Source organism: Phaseolus vulgaris, chromosome 7 (assembly GCF_000499845.2).
Source record: "Phaseolus vulgaris cultivar G19833 chromosome 7, P. vulgaris v2.0, whole genome shotgun sequence".
In the NCBI taxonomy this organism is placed as follows: Eukaryota; Viridiplantae; Streptophyta; class Magnoliopsida; order Fabales; family Fabaceae; genus Phaseolus; species Phaseolus vulgaris.
In genome coordinates, this window is record NC_023753.2 from 13,517,897 (window position 1) to 13,536,010 (window position 18,114).

At 49.0% G+C, this 18,114-nt stretch overlaps 1 protein-coding gene across 1 annotated transcript; it reads right to left on the bottom strand.

The window, feature by feature from the left end:
- Positions 1-702: 702 nt before the first annotated feature.
- Positions 703-11,583, bottom strand: LOC137829080 (uncharacterized). Its single transcript, XM_068635873.1, has 4 exons — positions 11,170-11,583; positions 1,320-1,457; positions 1,020-1,232; positions 703-906 (listed from the first exon to the last, which is right to left on the bottom strand). The coding sequence occupies exons 1-4, from the start codon at positions 11,581-11,583 to the stop codon at positions 703-705; spliced, it is 969 nt and encodes a 322-aa protein (XP_068491974.1).
- Between the last annotated feature and the right edge of the window lie 6,531 nt (positions 11,584-18,114).

Genomic DNA, 18,114 nt, shown 5'->3' on the forward strand with positions numbered 1-18,114 from the left:
TTGTAGTGATCAAGAAGGGAGAAAAAGCACACACACAGTTTTATACTGGTTCACCCAACAAGAGCTACATCCAGTCCCACATTACACCAAGGTAGATTCCACTAAACCAAATCAATATTTACAAAGCTTATTGGTTCTTGAACCGTCCAAGAAAAAAAACACAATGCTGAAAAAACCTATTTCAGCAGCATCCACACTTCAAGAAACCCTATCAAGAAGTGCAATTACAAACACCCTTACAAAAATAAAGTTATAGGAATGAAAACACCTAAATTGCATATGCAAGAGGTCAAGAACAGAACCCCCTCTTACAACACCATTGTGACAGAACTTGATTTCCTCAACCAAGAGTCATCAGCAAAGGAATACTTGAGGTTTTTTAGAGAAACTTTGATTGGCCTTTTGAAAACCTATTCATAGTTTTTACAATATAGTGAACCTTCTTTTGAAAAGATTCACAATTTTCTCAAAAGTTAGAGTCACATTTGCAAGAAGAGTTTGTGTAAATCATTTCCAGATTTTCAAAATCATTTTTCGAATTGTTTAGCTCTTCTTCCAATGTCTTGACTTTGTTTTCTAGCCAATTATTCATGCCTTTCAAATGGTTGTTCAAAAGGGCCAGCCTATTAGCTTCTTCATGAGTCTCTTTACAAGCACAAAGAAATTGGCTGTAATTTTCAAAGTTTATTGAAGTGTTGGAACTTACACTGCTTGTTTTTTATTCTCTCCCTTTGCCATCAAACATAGATTTGCCTCTTCATCTCCATTTGATGATGATCTAGAGGAAGATACATCATTGTCTTGCCAAGCTATGTAGGCTCTTTTAGCTTTGCCCTTCTTCTCAAATTTCTTGCTTGCTCCTCTCTCCTTGCTTTCATTGTTGGGAAAATCAGTTTTGATATGACCCTGTTTACCACATCCAAAATAGGTATAATTGTTAGCAATAAAATCATTGAGTTTCTTCCTGTTACACCTATTTGAGGATTGGTTCTTGTTGTTGTTCTTATTCAAGAACTTGCTGAATTTTCTGGTAAACAAGTTAAGAACTCACTTAATTCTTGCCCATCTTTATTACCAGCAACTTTCAAAGCAATGCTTTTCACATGCTTCTCTTCATGCTCTTGATCATTCATCATGTTTGTCTCGAGTTCATGTTCCCTAAGCTTGCCAAACAAGGAGGTTGTAGTCAAGGTAGTCAAATCCTTGGATTCAGAGATAACAGTGACTTTAGGCTGCCAAGATCTATCCAAGCATTTGAGAATCTAGCTTTTAATTTCCTCCCTTTCGAATATTTTGCCAAGGCTGATGAGATGGTTTACAATGTGACTGAATCTCTTGTGTACATCAGCAATGGTCTCCACTTTGAGCATTCTGAACATCTCATACTCCTGAATTAGAGCATGCTTTCTTGCTCTCTTCACATCAGTGGTTCCTTCATGTGTAACTTCAAGAATATCCTACATCTCTTTTGCTGAAGCGTATTGTGAGACCCTACAAAAATCATCAGAATTTAGAGCATATGTTGTACCGTCCCGTATCCGGGCGTTGACTAAGTCAAAGTCAAAGTCAACGGCTGGAGTCAAAGTCAACGCAAGGCGTCGCCTAGGTGGAGAGACGCCAAGAGGAAGCGTCGCCAAGGCAAGGCGTCGCCTAGGTCAAGGCGTCGCCCAACCAGGGCGTCGCCCGATCAAACAGTACTAAAGCAAGGCAATCACGGTGTGGTTCCCCGATACCCATGGGTAGGAAAGACCATGGAGGGAGCGACGCCGTGAGAAGGCCTCATGTCCTGATAACCCGGGGCAGTGATAAAGAGAAGGAAAAGGTGGCTTCAAGGCCATAGTAATAGTACCAGTGTAGGGCAGCCTGACTCGTGAAGTGCTCCTCCCGCCCCAGAGACGCCTGTGGGGCAGATACGACTCAAGAGGAAAGTCACGCCCAGGGCAACCGGGTGCAGAGTACAAAAGGAAGGCAGATACGCTCTCAAAGTAAGTGGCTAGATACTTGGGGGCATGAGTTGGCACCCAAAAAGTCACCCCTAGCGCAGTAGCACTCCCAAGCAGGAGGACTCACACGTAGAAACGTCCCCAGATGGGCAGAAACGCCCCCAGATGGGGTCACGGCGTCGTGAGGCCCTCCACGTGTATAACAGCCTTGTCAGAATGGAAACACCCTTTAGTCAGGTGCCAGGTAATTAAAAGTCATTCAATGCAGTTTCCCTTTCGAGCATTCAGGTACTATAATGGCTCCCAAGCGTTTCAACGTCTTAAATGCGCTACGTTTTCTAATTAAACGCTTTAATGAGTGCGTTACGTTTGTGATTAAAAGCGCTTTAAGGCGCTTTAAATGCTTGGGTAGTTTAAATAGCGCGGAGGATGTTGGAAAAAAGGTGGGAACTTTCGGTAAATTTACGAGAGAACTCTCTAGTCGCTGGCTCGTGCTTGAAGGTTACGCACAAGTGACTGGGGAATATTTTTGCCTGAAGGAGACAACACACACACATATACACAGTTCTTTTTACCACCTTCAGAGTGCCATACGCAGTGCTCAGAGACGTAGGTGGACAATTTTGGTGTTTCTTGCTGGCTGACTTGAGCGTCGGAGTGCACACGGCCGCTAGGGCGCCTCTTTGTCCTCTTCTTTGCAGGAATCCACAGGTAACCAGTGGGAAGGAGTCCCTAGCTGACGGTTGAGGTCGCGCACGAAGACGTCCCGGTCAACCGGACGGAACATTTGGCGCCCACCGTGGGGCCGATATAAAACATCAGTCCCATCACAAGTTCGCGAAAATCTACCAAGTTACAGTAACGTTGAAGGAGGTTGGAGTGACAATGGCCCCCACCAGACGATGCACAGCACGCGCAGCCCCAGCAGAACTATCCATGCAGCAAGTCCTGGAAATAATGAGGGGGCTGCAGCAGGACATGGCAGATTCGAAAATGGAGCAGGAACGCATGCAGGCAGACCTTGACGCCTCGCATGAGCGGAACGAAGAGCTCCACCGTGTGAATGAGGAGTTGCGTCAGGGCCTGAGAAACGATCGGAGGCGGCCTGGACATGACGAGATGGAGAACCATTCCCCACCAAGGGAGTTTTCCACTCCTTTCTCGCAGGAGATCGTAGACGCAGCGATCCCGAACACGTTCGCGGGACCCAAGGTGATCTTCACCGGGATGGAGGACCCAGAGACGCACCTTGCTGCATTTCACACACAGATGGTCCTCATAGGCAGTTTTGATGCTGCCAAGTGCAAGCTCTTCATGAGCACCCTGACCGGGATGGCTATGGATTGGTTCATCAGCCTCCCAGAGGGTCATATCACATCTTTTCGCCAATTGTCGCAGTTATTCAGAGAACAGTACTTAGCCAACAAGGCCCCGACGCCGGTCTCCTATGATCTGTTTGATGTGAAGCAGTATCAGGGGGAGACCCTGAAGGAGTATATCAATCGCTTCGGGGCCCAGGTCGTGAAGGTTGGTACAACAGAGGAGCCTATGATCGTGTACGCATTTGTGAAAGGCGTATGCCCCGGCCCCTTTGGAGAATCCATTATCCGCAACCGCCCTAGGACTTTCACTGAACTACGGCGTAGGGCGGTAGAGCATATTGCTTCTGAAGGGGAGGTATGTGTGAAGCGCACCAGCGCCGTGCCCTCACGCCCGAGGGGACCAGCGCGAGCTCAGCCCGTCAGGGTCAATGAGACCACGACGGGGAGAAAGAAGCCAGAGGCGAGACGCCCCTATGAGGCCAGAAAGCCCCAGCCCCGGGGTCCAGCAGGAGGCGATCGCCCCGCCAGAGAAAGAGCGAGACCGGCGAGGTACAACTTCGTGGTTGAGTTGAAGGATTTAATCGCCGTGCCTAACATAGCCGAGAGGCTGAGGCGACCGGCGAAGACCGACAAGGTGTTAGGGCCCCGTAAAGACTCTTGGTGCGAATTCCACGAGGCTTTCGGGCACCACATCGATAATTGCCTATCGTTGGGCTACCAGCTAGATGAGCTGGTGAGGACTGGGTTTTTGAAGGACTATGTCGCAAATCCCACAACGACCGCCACCTTGCCGCCGCCGGCAGATGAACCAGCACACGAGATGGCTGTGCTTGGCGAGGTCCACACCATTGCTGGAGGTTTTTCCGGCGGAGGACCCACCGCCTCCTAGCGGAAGAAATACGCGAGGGGGGTGAATTCAATCGAGGAGAGGCTCTCGGGGGAGCCATGGGAGTCAGATATTGTGCTCACAAGAAGAGACCTCCGAGATGTGGTACCCCACGACAACGACCCCGTTGTCATCTCAGTCGTCACAGCCGGAAGGAAGGTGCACAGAGTGCTGGTAGACCAAGGAAGTTCGGCAGATGTCATGTTTTTGTCGACCTTTAATAAGTTACGGCTGTCCCCCGATCTGTTGAGTCCCTATACTGGGTGCTTGTATGGGTTTGGGGATAACCAGGTAGAAGTCCGGGGGTACCTGGAGTTGAGGACCACGTTCACAGACGGAGAGGCCTCCCGTACCGAGAGCATCCGTTACCTCGTCGTGAACGCTAATTCTGCCTACAATATTTTGCTGGGCAGACCGGCGTTAAATCGTCTGAGCGCGGTGTCCTCCACTCGTCACATGAAGATGAAGCTGCCGGACCTCAGTGGCCAGGTGATAGTCATCAGGTCAGACCAGGAGGAGGCGAGGAAATGCTATGAAAACAGCCTGAAAACGAAGAGAGGCGTATTCATGGTGTATGAACGTCCGTCGAGCGCGGACGCGACGATGATTGAGGCGACGCCCGCTGGGCTGGCGCCTGAAGAGGCCATAGCGGAGAGGGTGATGCCCGAAGTAGATGTGCCAATGGAGGAAGGCCCTGAAGAGGCGGCGCCCGTGGAAGAGGCGGCGCCCGTCGAAGATGATAGCAGGGAGCAGCCTGCAGCTAACGCCGTAGAAAGGGAGATTGGCGGCAAGACTTTCAAGTTAGGAAGTTCGCTAAGCCCAGAAGAACAGGAAGGGGTGGCAGAAGTGATTTCACGCCACCTGGATGCCTTCGCATGGTCCGCCTCGGATATGCCAGGCATCGACCCCGATTTCCTGTGTCACCACCTCAGCATGGACGCCACGGTCCGCCCCGTGCGTAAGAGAAGAAGAAAGTTCAATGAGGAACGACAACAGGTGGTGAAAGACGAAACGCAGAAACTGCTGAGTGCTGGCCACATCAGGGAGATTCAGTACCCTGAGTGGCTCGCCAACGTCGTCTTGGTGAAAAAGGCGAACGGAAAGTGGAGGATGTGTGTTGACTTCACGGACCTGAACAAGGCATGCCCAAAGGACTCGTATCCGCTGCCTAGCATCGACGCCTTGGTAGATAGTGCGTCCGGCAGCAAGGTGCTAAGTTTCCTGGACGCCTTTTCAGGGTACAACCAAATCAAGATGCACCCAAGAGACGAGAGCAAGACTGCATTCATGACTGAGACATGCAGTTACTGCTATAAGGTGATGCCCTTCGGGCTGAAAAATGCGGGAGCCACGTACCAGAGGCTAATGGAAAAGGTCCTAGCGCCAATGCTTGGGAGGAATGTGTACGCCTATGTAGACGACATGGTGGTGGCGTCGCAGACTAGGGTGCAGCACATGGCAGACCTGGAGGAGTTGTTCAACACAATATCCAAGTACCGCCTCAAGTTGAATCCCGAGAAGTGTGTTTTCGGGGTAGAGGCCGGTAAGTTCTTGGGTTTTTTGCTCACCGAGAGGGGGATAGAGGCGAACCCCGACAAATGTGCGACTATTATCGCCATGCGGAGCCCGACATCGGTAAAGGAGGTGCAACAGCTGACAGGGCGGATGGCGGCGCTCTCGAGGTTTGTTTCCGCCGAAGGAGAGAAGGGGCACCCGTACTTCCAGTGCCTCAAGAGAAACAGTCGCTTTGCATGGACTGATGAATGCGAAGCGGCTTTCATTAAGCTGAAGGAGTACCTGGCGACGCCGCCGGTCCTCTGCAAGCCGGTAACGGGCGTGCCCCTCCGGTTATATTTTACCGTAACGGAGCGGGCCATTAGTTCTGTGTTGGTCCAGGAGCAGGACCAGAGTCAGAAGCCCATCTACTTCGTAAGCAAGGCCTTACAGGGGGCTGAGACGAGGCACCAAGCACTAGAGAAGGCGGCGCTGGCGGTAGTGTTCTCTGCTAGGAGGCTCCGTCATTACTTCCACAGCTTTACGGTGGTGGTGATGACCAATCTCCCTATACAGAAAGTGCTGCAGAAACCTGATGTGGCAGGAAGAATGGTACGCTAGGCAGTGGAACTGTCAGAATTCGACATCCAGTACGAGCCTAGAGGATCCATCAAAGGGCAGGTGTACGCAGATTTTGTAGCAGAACTTTCGCCCGGAGGTGAGCAAGAGGTGGAAGCGAGTTCGCAGTGGCTGCTCTCGGTTGATGGCTCTTCAAACCAACAAGGAAGCGGTGCGGGAATAGTCCTGGAGGGACCCGACGACATACTGATCGAGCAGGCCTTGCATTTCGCCTTCAAGGCAAGTAACAATCAGGCAGAATATGAAGCCCTGATAGCCGGAATGCTCTTGGCCAAGGAGATGGGCGCACAGAATCTCCTGGTGAAGAGCGACTCTCAGTTGATTACGGGGCAGGTGTCGGGTGAGTTCCAGGCGAAGGACCCACAGATGGCGGCGTATCTGAAATACGTCCAGTTATTGAAGGGGGCGTTCAACGCTCTTGAGCTGATACATGTCCCGAGGGAGCAGAATGCCAGAGCTAACCTGCTCGCAAAGCTGGCCAGCTCAGGCAAGGGGGGTAGACAGAGGACAGTGATCCAGGAGACTCTCAAAGCTCCGCGTCGATTCGTGGAAGACAACAGGGTGGATGTCCTCCAGATTTATACATCAAGGGGAAGGCCGAGGAGTCATTCCTCTTTGACCCAAGATACGCAGAGGGCGCCCCGCATCAGCATGTACGCGGGTGTGCCTGAGGAAGAGCAGATGCAGGTATGTGTTTTGTCCGAGGGAGACACCTGGATGACGCCCTATAAGCGATACCTGGCGGATGGGGCCCTTCCAGTGGACCCTGAAGAGGGTAAAAAAGTCAAAAGAAATGCCGCAAGATATACTTTGGTAGATGTGGTGCTGTTCAGGCACGGTTTCACTCACCCTATCCTAACATGCGTCAGTGGCGATGAGTGCACCAGGATAATGGCGGAGCTACACGAAGGCATCTGCGGAAGCCATGTAGGGGGAAGATCCTTAGCCTCCAAGGTAATACGCGCAGGCTTCTTCTGGCCAACAGTGAAAGAGGACTGCGCACGGCACGCCCAGCGGTGTAGGTAATGCCAAAAGCACGCCGACTGGCACAAGGCGCCGCCAGAAGAGTTGCGGTCCATATACAGCCCGTGGCCTTTCCATACATGGGGAATTGACATCCTGGGCCCTTTCCCACTGGCAATCAGGCAGATGAAGTATCTGATCGTCGCCATCGAATACTTCACTAAGTGGATAGAGGCGGAGCCCGTGGCACAGATCACTGCGCATAAGGTACAGCATTTCGTGTGGAGAAACATTGTGTGTCGCTTTGGCGTACCTAGGCGCCTGATATCTGACAACGGGACCCAGTTTGCCAGTCAGCAGTTGAGAAATCTGTGTGCTGAAGTAGGAATCAAACAAGTGTTCGCATCGGTTGAACACCCCCAGACCAATGGACAGGTAGAGTCGGCAAACAGAGTTCTGCTGAGGGGGTTAAAAAGAAGGTTAGAAAAAGCCAAAGGGGCATGGGCGGAAGAGGTGCCAAGGGTGGTATGGGCATATCACACCACGCCCCAATCCTCTACTATGGAGACGCCCTTCAGTTTGGTGTACGGGTCGGACGCGATGATTCCAGTAGAAATACATGAAAGCTCACCACGTTTTCAAAACTTTGTGGTGGAGGAGTCCAATGAAGAGCGGCGAGTAAACCTGGATCTGCTAGACGAGGCCAGGGAAGAAGCTAGAATAAAAGCTGAAGCGATGAAGAGACGAGTAGAGCGGCAATATAGCTCTAAGGTAAAGCCGCGACAGTTTCAGGTTGGCAACCTAGTGAAGAGGAAAGCTCACCCATACGAGCTGGAAAACAAGTTGTCTCCCAAATGGACCGGACCCTTCAGAGTTACTGAGGCTAAGGGCAACGGTTCGTACAACCTGGAAACGTTAGATGGAGGTCCTATCTCGCGCAGTTGGAATGCAGTCAACTTAAAATTTTATTTCAGTTGACTTATGTAAGCAGTATGTAACAATTTAGTTGAAGGGGACGCTCTTTTTCCCTTTCGGGGGGTTTTATAATGAGGTCACCCTAATAAAAGGAAAAACCAGTTTGAGAAAAAGAAGTGCCTTGGTTTTCAGCCTTTATCTTTCTTTGTTTGAAGTAATGTGATGCGCCGCCTAGGCCATGGCGTCGCCAAGAAAGAAGGCATCGCCTAGGTCATGGCGTCGCCCAGAAAGAAGGCGCCACCTAGATAGGGGCGTCGCCCCTAAGCAGGCGTCGCCCAAATGAAGGCACGTACCGTTGGAAGAACAGGACGAAAGGAAAGCGCGCAGTACATGAAGCATATGCAAAGTAAAGTGGCGTTGCAAAAAAATCGAGTATGATATTGAAAAGTTGTTGTTACAAGCAATGTTCAATACAATGGGAGTAGTACAAGCGGAGCAAACGCTACAAATCATGCAAAAACGCTAACAAGCCATTCCTCAGCGGTCATCAGAGTCATCACTAGAGGAAGGCGAAACCCCTTTTCCAGCCCGCAGAGCTCGAATAAGTCGTGCCCTCTTTTCTTGGTTTATTCTCGAACCTGCACCAGGGGAAAAGACGTGTTAGAGATACCATGAGGCAAGACATGCACGTACAAAAAACAACAAAGGCCGGAGTTACCAAGGCAGTGGTTCTTACATATGTACTTCTCAAGAGTCCCAGCGTTGAACTCCAGGCTGATCACCGTGGCAGAGTCAAAACCTCCCGCCTCAGCAAGAATCCGGCAAGCTATTTGACCACTTGGAGCCAGCTTCTTGAGGGGTTTGGCTTTGAGGGCCTTTTCCTCTCTCACCCAGTACAGCGGAAACCCATCCAGAGCGTCGGGAACAAGGTCAGTACGATAGATCTTGAAGAACCGGCCTTTCCACCCGGTGAACGACCTTTGGAAGGGTGTGAAGAGAACTCTCCCGGGTACATTACTGAGAGTTACCCAGAGGTTGTGTCTCTGCCTCTTCACCTCAAAGAAGTGAAGAAAGAGGTCAACCGAGGGTGCACAACCCAGAAACCCGAAGAGAATGTCGAAGGCTTTGACAAAGGCCCAGTTGTTGGGATACAACTGGGCCGGAGCCACGTTGATCTCCGTCAGCAGTTCCTTCTCGAACCAAGAAAAGGGTAAGCGCACTCCGATGGTCTTGAACACCACCTGGTAAAAGTAAAAGAAAGGGACCCCTTCGTTGGCCCGTTCGTCTCCACATACTGGCTCCCCTAGAGTGCAAGGGAGCACAGCGATGTCGTCGTCATGCCTCCTCGCGAAGGCCCGGTGGTCATAGGAACACGAATCCCCTTTGTGCTCCCTTATGGCCCTGGTAGAGAGTAAGCATGAACACTCGTCAAGAAGTTCACTCGAAGCCCAAGGGTACAAGTCTTTGGGATGAACCCTGGAGGAAGCAGCGTGAGAAGACATTCTGTAACAAGATCGGGACTGCCAGAAATGCAAGAGTTGAGCGAGGGAAACGAAGGCTGGAACGACCCTTCGTCAGAGAAGAAAGGGTGCAAGAAGGAAGGGTGCGAGAAGAAAGAATGCAAGTAGGTTATGAAGAGTGAGAAATGATGAGGATAGTTCCAGAGTTTGAAGATTTAAATAAAGCGGTTAGAGCGCCAAACGACGCGAATGGATGCACCGCACAATTGATACACGTGGCAGAAGATGAAAGGATGATGCAGGCACCACTGGGTTAAATCAGAAAACGTCGTATCGACAGAGTATCCAGTGGTACGATGCGCCGTCACAAGTGGGTCAGGGATGCAGCAGGAGTCAGGACTCAGTGAAATGACTGAATATCCCATCATCCATCCAAGAAGCGCCACGTGGATCAAGGCGAATGATGAAACGTCCCATCAGCCATACAAGAAGCGCCACGTGGATGGCACAGACAAAACCTTGAGCTCTTCGCTGCCATCAGGCGTCGACCAAGGCAAGAATCAAAGCCAACGTCGAAGTAAAGGTAACGCCCGAGGTGTCACCCGGAAGGACGTGAAGGGCGACGCTAGCGTGAGACGTCACGGGCGTCGCCAACCCAAATACCAACTGGCGTCGCCTCCCCGATACCCACAGGTAGGAAATACTGTGGAGGGAGACGAAATCAAAGAAAGCACAGTTAGTCACTGGCGTCGCCTCCCCGATACCCACAGGTAGGAAAGACTGTGGAGGGAGATAAGACCGCCAAACGCCAGCAAATCGCTGGCAGGGCGTTCCCCGATACCTATGGGAAGGAAAGACCATGGAGGGAACAGACCCCCCCCCCCCCAGAGCACTCGGCGTTTTAGACACCCGGGACGATACGGTGCTGCTGTAGCAAGCCTCTCCCTAGGCGTGGGCGCCGGGCGTTAAGGATCAAGGAAAGGACCTTTTGGTATTAGAAACGCCCCGTGGACGATACGACGTCACTAAGTGAGCCTCTCCATGGGCGTGGGGGTTGGCACGCGACTTTTCCCGGTCATACAAAGTCGCCCAACGAAGCGAAAGAAGCAAGTATAACGCAAACGAAACAACCGAAGCATAAGAAGGCGAAATATGAGAATGAGATCGCACAAGCAGAATCGTATATGGCAAAGACACAAAAGCAATCATACGAACACCCAAATTTGTAGCAAGAGTACGGATAGTTCAAAGAATTACAAGTTTGAACAAAGAAAGTCAAAAGCAAGCGTAAAGAATAAAGGAATTAAGCTTGAAAGTGAAGGTGGCGGTTGAGAGACAGCGGTTCAGTCATCCACGTCCATGGGCACGACCTTCCCGTCGACGACATGGTTCATGGGGTCGCAGTTCAAAATATTAATGCCAGGGTTCTCGTAGGACGCCTGGGTCAGAGCCTCCTGGAAACCCTCCTCGAAAGTGCCCGCCATCTCCTGGATAAGAGACTTTTTCTCCTTCTCTAGCTCCTCAATGGCGGCGTCCCCAGAGGTCACCTGCTTCTCCAGAGCCTCTTTCTCCACGCGAAGCCGACTGACCTCGACCTGTAGTTTGTCGTAGTCAGCCCGAAGAAGGTCCACCGCTTTGGCCTGGGTGGCCATTTCCCCCTCCAACCGCTCCGTCTTGTCAGCCTGCTCACGGCAACGGTCCTTCAGGTCCTTCTGAATTTCTGCATCAGCTTTAAGCAATTTCTGAAGGCCCATCACCTGGACTTGGAGGGCGACTTCACGAGTATAAAGGCCAGCCTGGAGCTCCAATGCCTCTGCCAGTTGCCTCTCAGTTTCTGCCTTGGACTCTTGCATTTGTTTCAGAGAGGTTTGATAAGCTTCGTTCTGGCGCCCCAGGGTCCTCATTTCCTCCTCCAGAGTGGTAGCCTTTGTTTCTAAGGCCTGGAGAGTTTGAGCCTGCATGACCGCGTTTCTGGCCTAGGCGCGCCATTCAAGAGCCACCGCCAAGAAGGCCCCCAAGTAGAAGGGCATGCCTTCCTTCCTGTCGGTGCCCTCTGGCAGAGTCCCGCCACTGAAGCCCCTCATTAGATGCATAATCGGAGGAGGGATGGCGATGAAATCAGGGGCGGCAACGACGGAAGCAGGGGAAGCAATGGCTTCTGTCGGCGGCGGAGGCGGGGCAGATTCGGCGCCTTCGCCCCTTTCCTCTTGGAGCGTCACGGGGGGGAGTGAGGTCGCACTCGGGGGGTTGTCCATGAAGGGGTTCCCTCCCTGGGGCGACGCCTCTACCGAAAGAGGAACCCGCGCAGATTTTCTTCTTCTGAAGGGGGCCACGCCTTCCGAGTCCTCATCATCTGATAAAATCTCCAAAACCCGTTTCCCTTTGTCAAGGGGGGTTGGAACCGGTGACGAGGCCGCGACTAAGGGAACGGCAGCGATAGGCGGAGGAGAGTTGGGAATTGGAAGCGCTTCGGGGCCAGGTGGAGATATCGGAGATGGGCTAGTGGGAGCTTCAGCAGTGACTGGAGGTGGCGGTGACAGAGTCGGTGGGGGAACCGGATCGGCAGCAGGGGTGGAGGAGGCACCCGCCTTGGCGGCGCGTGCCTCCTTCATTGCCTTCGCTAGTATCATTATCTTAGAAGCGCCCATCACCGATCCTACATCAAGACAGACCAAGCAGCAGAAATTAGTACTAAAGCAGCTATGCGAATTCACAATACATGAAGAGACGTGAAATGCAAGTAACATGGCACAGTGTAAAACGAGCATAATAGCATGGGGGAACAAACACTCGATAGCAGGCTGTTCACAGCAAGAAAGATGAGGGGAGAGCCCCTTACCAAAATAGGTGGTCAGGGCGTGGGCATTGTACTCGCTAGCGACCAGCTTCAAGGTATCAAAGACGATCCCCAACCCCGCCAAGGCTTTGCTTACCTCCCTATCGGCGGGAGATAGCTCTTCTAGGGTTTTGGCCCTGAGCAGTTTAGGGCGCTCCGTCCAGTAAAGGGGGAAGCCATCCAAAGCCGTGGGATCGTGCTTGGCGCTGCACACCCTGAAGAACTTCCCTTTCCAATTCTTGTACGAATTTTGGAAGAGGGAGAGGAGGATCCTGCCTGCGATCCCGGAAAAGCTTACCCAGAAGCTCTTCCCCTGCTTTTTCACCTCAAAGAAATGCAGGAAGACATCTACAGAAGGGGGAATGCCCAGGTGTCCACAAAGAATTTGAAAGCCCCTCACGAATGCCCAGCTGTTGGGATGAAGCTGGGCGGGGGCAGTGTTGATTTCAGTAAGAAGCTCCCGTTCGAAGGGAGTAAACGGGAGACGCACTCCTACGCGCTTGAACACGGTCTGGTACATGAAGAAGAAGGGTTTCCCCTTTCTAGGTCTGTCGTCCAAACAAACAGGTTCCCCAGGCCTGCCGGGACGAACGGATATGTGGGCGTCGTGTGTGCGGCAGAAGGCGTTAAAGTTGTACAAATGGGGATCCCCCCGGTGAGCTTCCAGGTCCTGGAAGGAAGTCAGGCTGGTGCATTCACTCAGGAGCTCGTCGGGGGCCCAGGGGTAGAAGGCTTTGTAGTTGGACTTGGGGGTCGTAGGGGAAGAATCAGGCTCCGCGTTCGCGCGCGTCATGGTGAAAATAGATAGTTGGAGAAAGAAGAGAGGAAAAAGGGTTTAGCAAGTGTAGCCATGGCAGGAAGGGGAAAGAGCCCCAGGAAGCGTCACTCACGCGAGAAAAATCAGAGGAGGAAGAAGAAGTGGAGAGATGCAGTAGTACATGAATAACAACAGTCCCAGGCAGTTTAATAAATCCTATAATGCGATGAAAAGGAAGAGTCGTGAGTACTCGAAATCGTACCTTTGCTATTGGAATGGAGGCAGTAGAAGAGCGCAGGAAGGAGAGAATCGCGATTCCAAAGAAAAAGGGTTTTGAAGGCGATGAACAGTGCGGAGTTGCGGAGCGAATGAATGTAACAGTAGGGTGAGCGCGGGGTTTGGAGTAACTTAAACGTTACATGTCGCAACTCAAGAGGCGCTAACTGAGGGCCGTAGGATCGTGCCACGCGTCAGAGGGTCAATTGCCCAGGGGAAACGCAAAGGTCTCTGGAGGATGGCCGCGCGATGGGCCACGTGGCGCGCGATCAAGGTTAGCCCAAAAGGTGTTATCATCGTCGTTTCAGAGGAGGTCAAATCAATCAGTAAGAGCGCTCCTAGGGTTCAGAGAGCGTCACGTCAACAATTCGGGAATTGTTGAGTCAGCAGGGAATGACACGTCATCAGGATGGCACGTGGACGGCGTGGGCAAGGCTTTAGTCTTTACGCTGAAGACAAGTCTTCAGCTTAAGACTGGGGGGCTTGTGTACCGTCCCGTATCCGGGCGTTGACTAAGTCAAAGTCAAAGTCAACGGCTGGAGAGTCAAAGTCAACGCAAGGCGTCGCCTAGGTGGAGAGACGCCAAGAGGAAGCGTCGCCAAGGCAAGGCGTCGCCTAGGTCAAGGCGTCGCCCAACCAGGGCGTCGCCCGATCAAACAGTACTAAAGCAAGGCAATCACGGTGTGGTTCCCCGATACCCATGGGTAGGAAAGACCATGGAGGGAGCGACGCCGTGAGAAGGCCTCAGGTCCTGATAACCCGGGGCAGTGATAAAGAGAAGGAAAATGTGGCTTCAAGGCCATAGTAATAGTACCAGTGTAGGGCAGCCTGACTCGTGAAGTGCTCCTCCCGCCCCAGAGACGCCTGTGGGGTAGATACGACTCAAGAGGAAAGTCACGCCCAGGGCAACCGGGTGCAGAGTACAAAAGGAAGGCAGATACGCTCTCAAAGTAAGTGGCTAGATACTTGGGGGCATGAGTTGGCACCCAAAAAGTCACCCCTAGCGCAGTAGTACTCCCAAGCAGGAGGACTCACACGTAGAAATGTCCCCAGATGGGCAGAAACGCCCCCAGATGGGGTCACGGCGTCGTGAGGCCCTCCACGTGTATAACAGCCTTGTTAGAATGGAAACACCCTTTAGTCAGGTGCCAGGTAATTAAAAGTCATTCAATGCAGTTTCCCTTTTGAGCATTCAGGTACTATAATGGCTCCCAAGCGTTTCAACGTCTTAAATGCGCTACGTTTTCTAATTAAACGCTTTAATGAGTGCGTTACGTTTGTGATTAAAAGCGCTTTAAGGCGCTTTAAATGCTTGGGTAGTTTAAATAGCGCGGAGGATGTTGGAAAAAAGGTGGGAACTTTCGGTAAATTTACGAGAGAACTCTCTAGTCGCTGGCTCGTGCTTGAAGGTTACGTACAAGTGACTGGGGAATATTTTTGCCTAAAGGAGACAACACACACACATATACACAATTCTTTTTACCACCTTCAGAGTGCCATACGCGGTGCTCAGAGACGTAGGTGGACAGTTTTGGTGTTTCTTGCTGGCTGACTTGAGCGCCGGAGTGCACACGGCCGCTAGGGCGCCTCTTTGTCCTCTTCTTTGCAGGAATCCATAGGTAACCAGTGGGAAGGAGTCCCTAGCTGACGGTTGAGGTCGCGCACGAAGACGTCCCGGTCAACCGGACGGAACATATGTGATTATGCTTTTAGCAATACAATCAAATTGATCTCTTTTGCAATCAGACTCTGTCCATTGGGATCAAGGTTTTTCTATGAAAACATCATCTTTTTCAAACTTTGGAATAAAAGGGTCATTTACAATGGCAACCTAGATTCCTCTATCAATTGATTCCACAAAGATTTTCATTTTAACCATCAAAATTGATAATTCAGACCACAAAACAGAGATGACCTGTTTATTAAAGCACCCTCCCCAAAGGATAGTTTTTCAGCCATGAAAAAGGTTTTAAGGATCGAAAACCTGAACGAATTTCTAGAACTCAACTCCTAATGCCAATTGTTAGAAATATATGTTGAACCAAGTGGTGTTCAATGTTTTGAAGAATCCAAATCCTTTGAAGGATGATGAAGCCTCTGCTTTCCTTGATGCTGCTGTGCTGGTTTAAGCTTTGTTCTAGGGTAGTTTTATGTTGTAATCAACCCTTAGATTAAATCTCAAAGCAATTAGCATCTCAATTTTATCAAAGCAAAATGTTTTTCAAACTAAGTTGAAACAACTGATTGTTTTGTCGAAACAACCGATTGTTCACACTTAGATGTTTTTGAGAAAGTTTGAAAACTGTTTTTGAATGGTAATTTTGTTAAGTAACAAAACAACCGATTGATTCGAGGAAACAATCGATTGTTTGTTTTAAAACCATAACAGAAAAACTGTTTTCTTTGACTGAACTTTAAATGCTTTAACTGAATACGCTCCAGTCATTAAATGCTTTGACCAATCTGTTTTAAATGCAATTAAGAGTTTGTTAAGATTTGATAACAAACTATATTCTTAGATATATTCTGAAAACAATTTTAATGTTTTAAGGATCTTGAAACAAAGTTTTGATCTAAGAGTTTTTCAAAGAGTTCTGAGATTGCTAAAGAGTTGAGAGATTGATCAATGTGCTGAATAGGATTTTACTTGTATTGATTTCAGATATTCATCTGTAACAAGTGTAATCTTTGTAAACTGCTGAACAATTTGTGTGTGTGTTTTGCTGAGATTGGCTGTGAGTTCTTGAGGTGTTCAAGATCAGCAATCTTAGTGTTGGCCAAGGAGAGTGTGTTTCTTGAGGTGTTCAAGGTCATTCTCTTGGTTGTGGTGTAAGTGATCAAGTGGTGATTCCTTAGTGGATATCCTCAGGGTTTCTGAGAAGACTGGATGTAGCTCTTGTTTGGAGTGAACCAGTATAAACAACTGTGTACAATTTGTTTATCCCTATCTCTTTAATTCAGTTTTGTTATTTTGGAACTGGTATAAACAACCGATTGTTTCGCTAAAACAACCGATTGTTTTTCCAGCTTTGTGCTTTTGCTATTTGTTTTGGAAAAACTGAATCATTAATCAAGGTTCTTTGAAAGTATTTTCATTCTAAGGTTAAAAGTCTGCGAAAATCTTTCTTAAACAATTCACCCCCCCTCTCGTTTAAGGCCATATATTCTAACAATTGGCATCAAGAGCTTGGTTCTTGAAAGTTATTCAAGTTGATCTAAAAAAATCTTTTTTCTATGGCTGGAAAACTATCTTTTGAGGAGGGTGCTTCAATCTACAAACCACCTTTATTCTGTGGATTGAATTATAAGTTTTGGGAAGCAAGAATGAAAATCTTTATTGAATCCATTGATCAAAGAATTTGGGACTCAATTGAGAATGGTCCTTACATTCCAAAATTCAAAAAGGAAAATGCTTTCTTTACAAAACCTTTGTCCAAATGGACAGATGATGAATGTAAGATGGCTCAGCTTGATAAGTCTGCTCAAATATTATAGCTTCTACACTTGAAACTAATGAATTTTTCAGAATATGAAAGTGCAAAACTACTAAGGAAATGTGGGAGACACTCAAAGCCGTTCATGAACCAAAGGAAGCAATGACAAAGACTCAAGCAAGAAGAAAGAAAAGGCAAAACAAGAAAAGCCTCAATCTTTGCTTAATGGCCAGAAGGGAGGATGACTCATGTAGTGTAAGTTCATCAAACTCTGAAAATTATGGACAATTGCTTCAAGCCTTTCAAGAAACTCATGAAGAAGCCAGCCGATTGGCTCTCTTGAACAATCGATTGAAAGAAAAGAATAGCTGGCTTGAAAACAGAGTAAAGGCACTGGAAGAGGATTTAGAAAATTCAAAAATGGATTTTGAAAATCTGGAAATCATTTACAAAAGCTCCTCTTACAAGTGTGATACTCTAGTTTGTGAAAATTGCAAAAATCTTGAAAAGAAGGTCCACTATCTTGTTAAAACAGTGGATAAGCTTTCTAAAAGCCAATCTAACTTTGAGAGTGTGCTAGCATCTCAAAATTGTGTTTTTGGAAAATCTGGATTGGGCTTTAATCCACAAAACAAGCAAGATAGATTTTCAAAATCTTTTTCGAAAATGCCAGAAAAACAATCGATTGGACCATCGAAACAACCGATTGTTACATGCTTCTATTGCATGAAAAGAGGCCATTCTGTGCGATTCTGTAAAATCAGAAAACATGTTGTTCCTAAAGGGCTTATGAAGTGGATTCCCAAGAAAAATAAAGCTTGTATTGATGAGTATAAACCAGATGGACCCATATTCATAAGGGGACCAAACCTATGTACTTGAAAATCTTTTTTGTAGGATATCTTGGAGGAAAGAAAACAACTTTGGTACTTGGACAGTGGATGCTCCAAGCATATGACAGGGGACAAATCAAAGTTCCTGAGAATATCCTTCAAGCAAGAGGGTCATGTCACGTATGGAGACAACAACAAAGGAAGAATTATTGGAAGAGGATCCATAGGAGATGAAAGCATCTTGGTGATTCATGATGTGCTTTTTGTTGAAGGCCTAAAGCATAATCTTCTGAGTATTAGCCAACTATGTGACAAGGGGTATCAAGTGATGTTCAAGACAAACACATGTGAAATCT

Excerpts from the sequence above, each read along its gene's own strand:
- LOC137829080 (XM_068635873.1), bottom strand. The coding sequence starts at position 11,583 with ATGCAGGCTCAAACTCTCCAGGCCTTAGAAACAAAGGCTACCACTCTG. Across the intron at positions 1,233-1,319 it reads ACAAGAGATTCAGTCACATT|CCTAAAGTCACTGTTATCTC; the intron begins GTAAACCATCTC and ends AGATCTTGGCAG. Across the intron at positions 907-1,019 it reads CTTGTTTACCAGAAAATTCA|GGTCATATCAAAACTGATTT; the intron begins GCAAGTTCTTGA and ends TGTGGTAAACAG.